The 11,800-nt window shown below is 41.5% G+C and overlaps 1 protein-coding gene across 1 annotated transcript; it reads right to left on the bottom strand.

Annotated features, from left to right (window-relative positions):
* Positions 1-1,584: 1,584 nt before the first annotated feature.
* Tmem126a (transmembrane protein 126A) lies at positions 1,585-8,615 on the bottom strand. Its single transcript, XM_028873456.2, has 5 exons — positions 8,462-8,615; positions 6,295-6,390; positions 3,388-3,581; positions 2,404-2,518; positions 1,585-1,819 (listed from the first exon to the last, which is right to left on the bottom strand). Exons 2-5 carry the CDS (start codon positions 6,381-6,383, stop codon positions 1,627-1,629), a joined length of 591 nt encoding a protein of 196 aa, XP_028729289.1. The 5' UTR covers positions 6,384-6,390; positions 8,462-8,615; the 3' UTR covers positions 1,585-1,626.
* Between the last annotated feature and the right edge of the window lie 3,185 nt (positions 8,616-11,800).

Genomic DNA, 11,800 nt, shown 5'->3' with positions numbered 1-11,800 from the left:
AAGCATAGTAAACAGTTTGTATTTATCAAACAACATGGTTATATCACTAGATTTTGAGTTACCATAAGTTGATTATACCTAAGCAGTCTAATTAATTATATTTAATAAATTATTTTTTTTACTTTGATCAATTGAATTATGAATTGAAAGAGAATTTAGGTGGACAGTTTTATATCAGAAAGCTTTTACTTTTGCTAATATCCCTTGTAAAATAGGCAATTGTGTACAAAATACATTTATTTTCTCATTGTAGTTCTAAAAGTAAAGCATATTAAAACTTGGGAACTCTAGAAAGGAAGCAAAAGAAATCACATAATTAACTCAGGAGAAGATACAGTAAACATTTTTTCTTTTCTCTTGGAAACTTTTTCCTTCCCTCATAATTATACTTTTAAAAAAAATTGAGTAGAGAGTGCATTTTATATGCATTTTACATTCGAAGAACTGCTAAATTTCACTTAAATTTTAATAGCAGCTTTGTTTCATTGTTGGAGACAAGGGTGTTGCAGTGGACTAGAAATCACTACAGAGAGCTATTTTCAAACTTGGGACATTGGCCCTGCCTTTTCTTCCCAATTGCTAGGCATGCCTGGGTATTTTTTCTTTAGATAGAAGTCTATTTCACATGCAAAGCTGCCTTTTCTAAATCAACAAGTCACAGTATTCGGAAGGAATAGTTAAGATGTACTTATGAATGAAACCATACTTAGTATGGTTTTGGACATTGGTACACTCTTCTGTGGTGTGACTGGCTGCTTCAAGATTTGGTCTCGTGCATTACCGAAGCTATGTATCCACAGCTCAGGCTCTTAGAAGCTATGTATAGCTAGTGGCCAATATTAACAGTGCAGGTATTTTGGACAGTGTTCATCTGGATGCTGCAATAGTGGTAGTTTAAACAAGAAGGCTATGAAACACTTGGGAAGAACACTGCGAAACAAATGATCTGAGGAAATGACTCCATGAACTTGCATCAGAAAGCAAGGTTACTCAGGCAGGCATTGAATTAGAGGTTAACTTGCTCAGTCCCATACATGGGGGGAAAAGACGCTCAAGCCTGAGAATCTAAAGAACTGCCCCATAGTAGGTTGAAGCTCAAGAAGGTGACTTTGTGAACCCTGCAGCTCCCAAGGACATAGGCTGGGATTGGTCCTTTGTGAGGAAGACGTGTGGCACTCATGGAAACAGTCTGAACAGAGAAAAAGAAGTAACAGGCTGTGTATTAAGTCGGAAAAAATAGTTCTCCTTTCTGTTTGGCTTTGGGAGGACTTTGTTCAGAATTGCTGTGTGTTATTTTCTTTTGCTATAGACCAAGCTAAATGCCTTAAAGGACTGGTCCTGGCAATGGCTAAGAAACAGTATTAGGCAAATTAGAAAATTTATGTTCTCTTAATTTTTTTTTTTTTGAGCTAGAGATTAAATCTAGGTCCTCTTGAATGCTAAAATAAGCATTCTTACATTCCCAGCCTTGAAACTATGCCCCATATGTAGTTTTTATTGGGGTTCCAACTTTTGGTGCTCTGTAGGCTTGAGTTGTATATTTTTAAAAAATGAGTATTTTTAATATAAGAGACATGGCACGGATTATTTTCACCATTTTATTTTATTTTATTTTAGTGATTTGCTTTAAATCAGTGAAGTTTCAGGTTCAGGTGACTGAAGGGCCTTTATGAGGAGTTTGTATTGTCTCGATGCAAGGTATGCTGCAAACACACTCTGAAGTAAAATGGGAAATACCATCTTTCTACAGACAGGCTTAGAAACTGTAATCCAGTAATAGAAGAAGTTTTCCTTACTCGGTAGAAAGCTTGATTTAAACCTATAAGAAAGCATATTGATTATCAAACATGTAAGTAAGTCCCACAAGTCTTAAGTTAAAAGTATCTAAAAATAATGGCAGTTTCCCTTTTTTATTGGCATATGTGTATTCACTGTTGGTAGCAATGGGTTTCATAGACATTTTCATGAATACCTTCTCTTCAGTCTTAAAAAATGACTCTGATTTCTTGTGCTTCTTTAGTTCACCTCTGGAGGTACACAGAATAGACTGCTACAAAAGTTCAGAGAATAACTGGAATGATTTTGGTGTGGAAGCCTTAAACGTAGCAGTTTCCTTTAGGACACATATGCACACTCTTAAGAATATTTTATATGATATAGCTGTTAATGCTAGACTTACAGCACTCAAACTGGTTTGTTTTGTAGCAAGCATTCAATACACAATGAAGGTTAGTGGCCTGAACTGTAGAGGCACAGCATGACAGAACTATTTTTAAACTCCAGAGAAGGGAAACACTGCCTTTGGTCTAAATGACTTAACAGGAGAATATATTTGCTTTTTAAGTTCTGAGTTCCTTAGGTAGTCATATAAGTAAAGGTTTTTAAAATAGAAAACAGTCCTACCTGGCAGCAAGGCCCCCATTCACAGATAGAGCAAAAAGGATAGGGTATACGCCACCCATAACAAAACTAACTAGTGCGCCCCGGCTCATGGCACAGGCTTCACAGTTCAAATCACCTAGGAAATAAATTGTGTAAGTGATGGTCAGGATATTTAAACAAACATGATTTAAAGAGCAGAGGGTTCACATTTTATTTTCAGTGACACAGTAAAAATGATTTTATAAGTTGTGTTCAAAGGATGGATGTAGCTCAGTGGCATGAGTACATGCTTAGCGTGTATTAAGGCCTTGGGTGGGAAATAACTAATAAGCAGGAAAATAATTCTTTTTTTTTTTTTTCAAGACAGGGTTTCTCTGTGTAGCTTTGCGCCTTTCCTGGAACTCACTTGGTAGCCCAGGCTGGCCTCGAACTCACAGAGATCCGCCTGGCTCTGCCTCCCTAGTGCTGGGATTTAAGGCGTGCGCCACCACCGCCTGGCATAGGAAAATAATTCTTAACTTGATCTGGATTCTTAGAAATCTGAACTGGTATTTAACAGAAAATAAAACATAAAATTGTCCTCCTTGACAAACCTATGGTGGTATTTTTGTTTTCATTCAGAACATACACAGAATAGGATACATGGCACATGGAAGGTTTTTTTTTTTTTTTTTTCTAAACACTACACATGCACATAGTACTTCCAGAGATTACAGTATTGTTTCCCACAACATACTTTCCCTTGAAAGAACTTCTGAACAGAATACACAAACGCAGCTGCACTATAGGAACGCTGCTTCAGCTCAGGAAATAGGACTGTTGTATATGTACTCGCTGTGCTTGGTTGGCAGACCTAGTGTGAATTAGTTGTTGCATAGCAGGCTAGCAGGATTCAGTCTTCCCTAAGTACTGCATTGTAGCCTACAGCTACTTAGTATTAACATTTTGGTATTAGGTGACGCTGCAGATAGTGAGTACTAAGGCAAATAATGAAGTAACACATACCTCTACTCATAGGTATGCTTACAAAACCTCCATAAGTCATGGTTGCTGTCAAAAATGGCATCATGGCCATTGGTAAGCTAGAAACTAGTCGAGCTTGGGTCACGTGCAAGATGCGCCGATAAAGACTGTTTGCTATTAGGCCGCCGAAACCAGCATTAAGTCCAACAAATATTGATCCATGTTCAAGCAGATTCCTGAGGGTGAGGAAAAAAAGAACCTGTTTCCACAATTTGGTTAAGTTCTCCAATTCTGGTATGTTACAGAACTTACTAGCACCCTGGGAAGAATGAGACATATCTACTCCTTACAGGGTCAAAAAACCAAAATTATAGTTTCATATCTACATTTCTGTTCCAAAAAGGCTTTTGAATTTGGGCAACATAAGGATACAGTGTTACTGGCTACATGCATTTTGTAATTTTAATAAAGAACCTTGCCCTGAATTATGTAACAGGGAACAGCTCTGAAGAGGGAGATGCCTGGCTCTTCTGAGCTCCCATGATACACATTCTAAGGTGGTAGGTACTATTTATTATACTGACTTATACCCATTGTATCTATAAACAACTTGTTTATACACATAGGTATTCAACTTTATTTCAGTAGTATGGAATTAATGTATTTCCTTTTACTCTTCAAATATTAATATCCAGATTAGGAAATTGGAGTAACTAACATTCAAGTGAACATTATGTTAGGTAGTTTACAATAACTCACTGATGAACATTTAATTGGTAATTTGAGATAAGTAGAGAAATACATTTTAAGCCAAAATATATGTTCTACGTTTAATTTTGAGAGAAATACCCAAAGCCACCACTGAATACTACAAATAGAATAAGCTCTTCAGTTCCAACTCATTCTGGTTTTCACCACTTGTGTTGTGAGCTGCAATGTGGTTCACTGTTGTATGTTTCTCATTTCTCAACCCACCAGAGTAACCCTAAAAGCACCTCCACTAGGTTCTGTGGTTTTTGCTTAGTTTAAAAGCTGCTCTAGGACATCATGTGGAAGCGTCCTGCGTTGTGGAAGACAATGCTTTCCCGACCTCTCACTTGGCATCCACCAAGCCTGTCATTCACTGAGAACTAGTTATATAAAGGTGACGTGTTGCTAAAGGCACAAGAAAAGCTGCATACCTTGGAGAGTCTCATAACTGGCTCCATGGGAAGAGACTGAATCGAAAGGTTTTCAGAACTGTAGAAATGGTTCAGGAAATTCTACAATTACAGCCCCAATGTGAGAAGGGGTTAAACTGGGAACTTGTGCACTTAACACAAATAAATAAAAGTCATAACATGGGAGCCATCTCTACTTTAACCATAGGAACTAATGCTTAGAAAGAGTGAGTAAAACCTGAAAAGAACACTTTATTGTCTCCCAACTAAACCGTAGTTTACTTTGGCTTTAAAATTAAACATTTTTATTGTTTCCAAGCTAAATCCTAACCTTGTAAAACCAGCTTAATTGCCAGTGCTCTTTGTAACTTGGTGAAGAGCCCACTGGTAGCCTGCTTCTTCCTTTGTTCCTGTCACCATCATCTCAGTTCCTTACATCAGTCCTTCAGGCTTTCTTTTGCTTGTGTGTAAGTTTTCTGTTGTTTATCTCAGGAAACAACTAAACAGGAGTGTCTGGGTAGGGGTAGTGGTAAGGGACACACAGTTGTGAAATTTATCAAGTTCTTAACTACTCAGTATATAGGTTAGGTTCTCTCTTGTAAGACGGTAAGTGCCAGCAAAGAGCGGAATTGGTGTGGTTTCTATACCTGAAGATGCAGCAATCTGACATTTTACATTTTTCATCTCGGCTCCCACCATGTCTGTACACACCACAGTAACTTAATTATGCTGGTTCTTTTCACTGGTACCTCTCGCCTACTTTAAATCTATTACCCAGACTGGCTGGTATAGACAATAAAAATAGTTGGACCAAATTTTGCCTGCTTAAAACTGTTATGTTCGCCGGGCGGTGGTGGCGCACGCCTTAAATCCCAGCACTAGGGAGGCAGAGGCAGGCGGGTCTCTGTGAGTTCGAGGCCAGCCTGGACTACCAAGTGAGTTCCAGGAAAGGCGCAAAGCTACACAGAGAAACCCTGTCTCTAAAAACCAAAGGGAAAAGAAAAAAAAAAACTGTTATGTAAGTGAACGTTTCACTAACGTTTCCTCAAATGTGACAGTTCGTAGCTTTGTCACTTCTGTGACACTGTTCCTGTTCTTCCTAGACTAGCTCCTTGTTGAGGTCTCGTGGATGGGCAAAATCAATTAGTGGGTAAAGGTACCTGCTCCAAGCCTGGCAACCAACCTAAGTTCCATACCTAGGGCCCACACGGAAAGGGAGACCAGCTGAAAGTTGTTCTCTGACCTCAGCCTTAGCATGTCATGAATGTAACCCATTCAGATTTTCTGATGGACAAGGAGGCCTAAGAACATTGTGTAGAAGTGTACTGTAGTTGCCTTGTACTACCTTTTTAATAGCATGCTTAAATTCTCTTTTTCATCTTAAGGAGCTTTAAACACCCATTTCTCTGTCATTCCATCTAGCCACATATTCCATGGTACTCTTACTAAAGGTAAGCATATAGAAATAAACTGAGAAGATAAGAAATTAAAAAGGACAACTGAAGTTCTTAAGTTATTTGTAAATGGGTCCATGCAGTTTTATATCACTAAAAATTGAATGGAAAAGTGGGTTCATCAATTAGATACTTCTAAGATGTGTTCTAGTTTCAATTTCTACAGTGAATTGTGATACACAAAAATGGTGTTTCTGGGCTTCAGTTTTTTTCATCAGAGCAAAAACGGAGCTTAGTTTCCTTTGGTGTCCTGTGTTATTTATACGTAAGTCAACAAATTCAGGATAATCTGATAAATCTTTCTGATAAAGACATTTTAATACCATGGACCTTACCTTTCTGGTTCTGGAAGTTGTTTAATTTTTCTGGATATGACATCAAATATTGAATCTTCTTTGATAGTACTTTGTGTACGATTTTCCATTTTGGACCTAAAAAAAACATAAAAATCTCATTTAAAAAATATATCTAGAAAAAGTCTCCTGAGATGCATACTTTTGAAAGCTGTAAATTAATTTCAGAATCTGAAAATTCAGCGTATGGATAGCATACAAACAAAACATCCCCATCCCTCAATAAGGCACAACAGAAAACATGAAAAACAGCACCAGAGTTTCTAAGAAATAGATATTTCACAGTCCTTATTTCCTAGGCAATTGACAACAGGCATGAAACAAATTATAAAATGTTTAATTCAGACATGATGGCATGCCTGTAGTTGCAGTATTTGGGTAGGTAGACCCAGGAGGATCAGCTCAGGGCTATCCTTGGCTACATAGGAGTTTGAGGCCAGTGTGAGCTACATGAAAACGTGCACAGGAAAAACCCCAAAGAACTTGTGTTCAATAGACAAGTGAGGGAAAATGCAACAGAACTCCAGATCACGAGAAAACAAAACAAAAACACCAACAACCAGTAAACTGATAAAATCTTAAACCATTAGGGGGACACTAAGATCACATAGATATATCATTAGGTACCCACATTAGTTAAAATTAGAAAATTTCACTTGGAAGCATTCCAGAAAGCTGGGACATGCTGTTGATGGAAGTATAAATTGTAGTTCAAGTGAGTGTAACCACTTTGTGAAAACAATCTGGTGCCGGTTAGAGAGATGGCTCAGTAGTTGGAAACTGCACTATTGCAAAGGACAAGAACTGGGTCCTCAGGCTCTCCAGCTCTCATGAAAGTCTGCTCACAACTGCTTGTAAACCCAATTCCAGGGAAATGGATACCCTCTTCTCACTTCCATGGGCATTGCAGGTATGTATACCAGGCCACAGTTGTACACACATATAAAAACATGATTAAAAATAAAATCGGGGGCTAGAAAGATGGCTGAAGAGTTAAGAGCACCAGGTGCTCTTCCAGAGTGCCCAAGTTCAGCTTCCAGCAACCATATAGTAGCTCCCAACTCCAGGCCCAGGGTGATCATCTTAGGGTCCCGGAGAAGTCCCACAAAAGTTCATCATCTGCATGTGCAAACAGCAAGAGTGATTATCTAGAGAAAGCTTCCAGCATGCTGGGGCCTGCCATCCCATACAAAGGCAAGATGACAAAGACCCTGACAGGTGTGAGCTCCTTTTAAGCATAGCAAGGGGAGGTCCTAAGGCAGTTAGGTCACTTCAGACACGCTTGGCTCAAGCAAGTGGCAATCATATTAGCACATTCTAATCGACCAAGGCTAGAGGCTAGTCAAAGTAGTTTTCCATTTTGGGGCAGGCCTGGACCATGGCTTTGTCTTTGAGCTGCTGTAGAGGCTGGCTGGCCAAGCACGTATTGGCTGGGGGTGGGGGGTTGGCTCAGTGGCACAGGCTTGGTACATCCTCTCTCCCTTGTCTCGTTGTCAGGGGCACCAGTGGTTAATTGTCTTTTGTGGTTCTTCCTCAAACTGTTTGTCCAGTCTCAGGAAACTGAAATTGAGGCCTGATCTCTGAGAGAAGACTAAGCAGCTTGTTATGGCGTCTGCTCCGTCTTCTCAATCTGATGCCCTCTACTGGCCTCTCCAGGCACAGCATAGACATGACAGACCTTTAGACTGAACATGGCGCACATGCCGGTAATTTGCTACCTCTGTACCAGATAGGGCGAATGTCAGAATGGCAATGAATTTTTGGGTACAGATTAAGCTCTTAAAAAAATACTCCAGGTGGCAGTTATGAAAAGCAAAGGCCTGACACCTGTAGTGACACCTGTACTACTAGCATTTGGGAACCTGAGGCAGGAGGATTGTCATTTCCTGGGCTATAAAGCAATTTCTCAAAAAAAAAAAAAAATCTAAATACTACACATATTTCAGAAAGTTTCAGCGTAAAAACCGAACATAGGAAAATTAAATTTAGCCAAGGTGACCCTGTAAATTGGCAGTAATTCTGGGATTAAACTCAATAAATCCAGTAAGGTCTTCCCCTCCAGGGCCGCAAGTGAAGAGGGGCTCAGCAGACAGCTCCCCCTCCGTCGTTGCCATCCCGAACATCTCCCGACACTGGCATGTTTACTCACCACTCGGCGGGACGAACGGCACCTTATGCCCTCCTCCCAGCCGCGATGCTTGCCCAGGTTCTCCCACGCCGCTGTTTACCACAACCTATACTCGGCTCGCCCAGCCTCCATCTTTGGTTGACACGTGACTCGGTCGCTGCCTCTGCTTCCTGTGGAGGGACTTCCGGTCCGGGAGCTGCTGAACTGCACAGTAGCGGAGAGGGGGCGTGGTTGCAGAGGGCGGCGGTTGGCTAACCCTCGCCCCGGTCCAGCCTGCCGAAATAGCCATCCCCTGGGGCTGTCAGCCCGAATCCTCTCGTGCTGGGCACACAGCCTGCTTCCGGCTCCCCCGAGCGCGCCGGGGCGTGTGGAAGCCGCTCGGCTCCCAGCGGGTGTAGGCTGCCCTGGCTACGAAGTTAGCCCGAGGCTGAGATGCCTTTGCTCCATCTGCTTTCGCTTGGATCGTCAGCTCTTTGTGCCATGTTGTGCTGTGGGTGACTTCCAGGGGAACGGGAGCAGTTCCACAGCGAGCGCTTGTTCGTCTCAAGCATTCCGAGTGTCCCCCAGCAATCTGCCTAGGTGAAACAGGGTTCGGTGAATGCAGTGAAAAAGTAACTGTTCAGAAGCAAGGGAGCTGGCGTGATAGCATACGCTTTAATCTCAGCCTTCATGAGCTCCAGGTCGGCCTGGCCTACATAGTGAGTTCCAAACAAAGCTACCAGGGGATCAAACCGCTGAAGGAGAGACAAAACAAAACCTCTCCTCCCCTCCCCGCTCCCCTTCCCTCCTCTTCTCTCCTCCTCCTCCCTCCCTCCCTCCCTCTCTCTGTCTCTGTCTGTCTCTGTCTGTCTCTGTCTCTCTCTCTCTCTCTCTCTCTCTCTCTCTCTCTCTCTCTCTCTCTCTCTCTCTCCTCTCTCTCCTTTCTTTCTCCCCCCTCCCTCCCTCCCCTCTTTCTCTTTCTGAGACAGGGTTTCTCTGTATAAGTCTTGGAACTCGCTTTGTAGATTCTGCCTCCCAAGTGCTAAGATTAAAGGCGTGTGCCACCGCCGCCAGCAAGACAAAATTCTTTAACTGGTTATTTTGTAAAGTTGTGAATAGTTAGTAAAAATGCCTACCAAATTGCTTTGAGAATCCTGATATTTTATTTTATGAAACTGTTATGCCCAGACGGCGGGGACCCCCAAAGACCACCACGGAGACTGACTTCCATATGTAAAAGCAAAGAGCCTTTATTTTCAAGCTCGGTCTCTCTTGTCTGTCTGGAGGAGATAAGGCCTAGCATGGCTTTTGAAACTAGGAAACCCACCCCTAGTAATATACCTCCTCCAATTAGGCCACACTTCCTAATCCTTCCTAACAACCCACCAATTAGGGACCAAGCATACAAATACATGAGCCTATGAGGGCCATTTTTATTCAAACCACCACAGCCACTGAGCTATCTTGCTGGCTCTCTGTACTTCAATCTTTATAATACTAACAATTCATACATTTAAGAGGAAACACGGCTAAAAGCTGAATAGTAACATGTCTTTCATGTAATAAATGTTGAACCAGTATTACATGTATACATGCACAATTATTCGATATAATTCTGTGAATTTTATTTCTGTGTTCCCCCCCTATAAACACACTAGACTGGTAACTATAGGCAAAGTAGAGGCCAGAGATAGTTGGAACGCAGCAATAACAACAAGAACAATAATGGTAGCTGCTATAGTCAGTTTTTGTCCCCACAATGTTATTTGCTGAAGCCTTAACTTCTGTGGTGGACTGAATGAGATGTCCCTCATAGTCTTGGGAATTTGAATTCTTGGCTGCCAGCTGTTGGTGCTGTTGGAGAGGCTTAGGAGGTGTGGCCTTGTTGGAAAAAGTATGTCACTGGGGGGGGGGGACAGGCTTTGAGGGTTCTGAAGCCCCACGGACAGTCCAGTTGGTATTCTCTGCGTCATGCTTGTGTTCAAGACGTAAGCCCTCAGCTTCCTGTTCCTGCCACCATGCCTTTGCTTCTCCATCGTATACTCCAACCATCTAGAGCCCAAACTCTTCTACAAGTTGCCTTAGTCATGGTGCTTTATTATTATATTGTTATGTATTATATATATTATTAATAGAAAAGTAATTAATGCAACCTATGAGGTGATAGTGTTAGGAAGTGGGACTTTGGGGTATAGTTAGGACTTCGCCCTCAGGAATAAGATTAGTACCCTTATATATGAGGCTGCAGAGACCTCTTGCTCCATCTCTATGAAACAAAAAGGAGCCATTTTTGATCTAGAAGGCAGGCCTTCCCTAGACACCTGTCTCAGTTATGGTTACTATTGCTGTGATGAAACACCATAACCAAAGCAACTTGGGGAAGTTGGAGATAGTCACGCCAAGTGAATTGTCAGACTTAGAAAGACACACAAAATCATGTGTGTGTTTGTGTGCTTGTCTGTATTCATGCACTGACACCAGAGGAGGGCATCAGGTCTCCTCCTCTATTACTCTGTCTTATTCCTTTTCAAGCAGAGCCTATCACTGAATTGGACCTTGTGTCTTTTGGCAACACAGGTATACATAAGTCCCAATGTTCTTTTTGTCTTTGCTCGACTTAGCACTGGGATTACAGGCATGCATGAGGTCAGGACCAGCTTGTTGTGTGGATGTTGGGATCCCAACTCTGGTCCTCATGGTTGAGCACCAAGTGCCCTTAACTTTTCAGTCATCACTCTAGCCTTAGAAAAGACAATCTGAAGTAGGTAAGTAAGGTACAGTGACTCAACTTTCAAATGGCAGGGGGAATGAAGAAAGGTCGACCTTGCCATCTTTCCAAGGTTACCAGTTTCTAATATAATCATATACAAGAATGAACTATGGGATCTTATTTCCATAACTTTTCTCATCAGTGTCCATTTTCAGAATGACGATGAATACACAATTGAATGCCTCAGCAGATTCTAAAAGAGGTGCTGTGAATTCTTTTCTTTAGATGTGTCTTTCTTTAGGACTGGGACTGAATCATTACACTTCTGGTTTTTAATATATGACATGCAGATAGGAGATAAGTAAATTGTAAGTGAAGGCAATTTGTAACTAAGAGTGTGCTTAGTATACTGATTTAGGGTAGAGAGCAAAGGGATATTTTTCTGTAGGAGGCATGGATGTCCCTATGTTCACAGATAACACTAGGGGAAACAGGAATGTTCAAAACACAGGGCTAAACCTGTTTCCACCCAGAAGGCTGGGAGTGGACGTGATTAACAGCCTGGTAACCTTTGTACTATGTGTGTGGCTGAGACCACACTGGATCCTCCCCAGACCCTTATCTTGAGCTTGTTTTTCGTAGTCAATCTATTAGAACCTATCTTTGTGGAA

Source organism: Peromyscus leucopus, chromosome 1, assembly GCF_004664715.2.
Source record: "Peromyscus leucopus breed LL Stock chromosome 1, UCI_PerLeu_2.1, whole genome shotgun sequence".
Lineage (NCBI taxonomy): Eukaryota > Metazoa > Chordata > Mammalia > Rodentia > Cricetidae > Peromyscus > Peromyscus leucopus.
This window is presented reverse-complemented; position numbering and strand designations above follow the sequence as displayed.

Coding starts and splice junctions, on each gene's coding strand:
- Tmem126a (XM_028873456.2), bottom strand. CDS start 6,383: ATGGAAAATCGTACACAAAGTACTATCAAAGAAGATTCAATATTTGAT. Junction 2,519..3,387: donor AAGCATACCTATGAGTAGAG/GTATGTGTTACT, acceptor TTTATTTCCTAG/GTGATTTGAACTGTGAAGCC. Junction 1,820..2,403: donor AATGGGGGCCTTGCTGCCAG/GTAGGACTGTTT, acceptor GCTTTCTTATAG/GTTTAAATCAAGCTTTCTAC.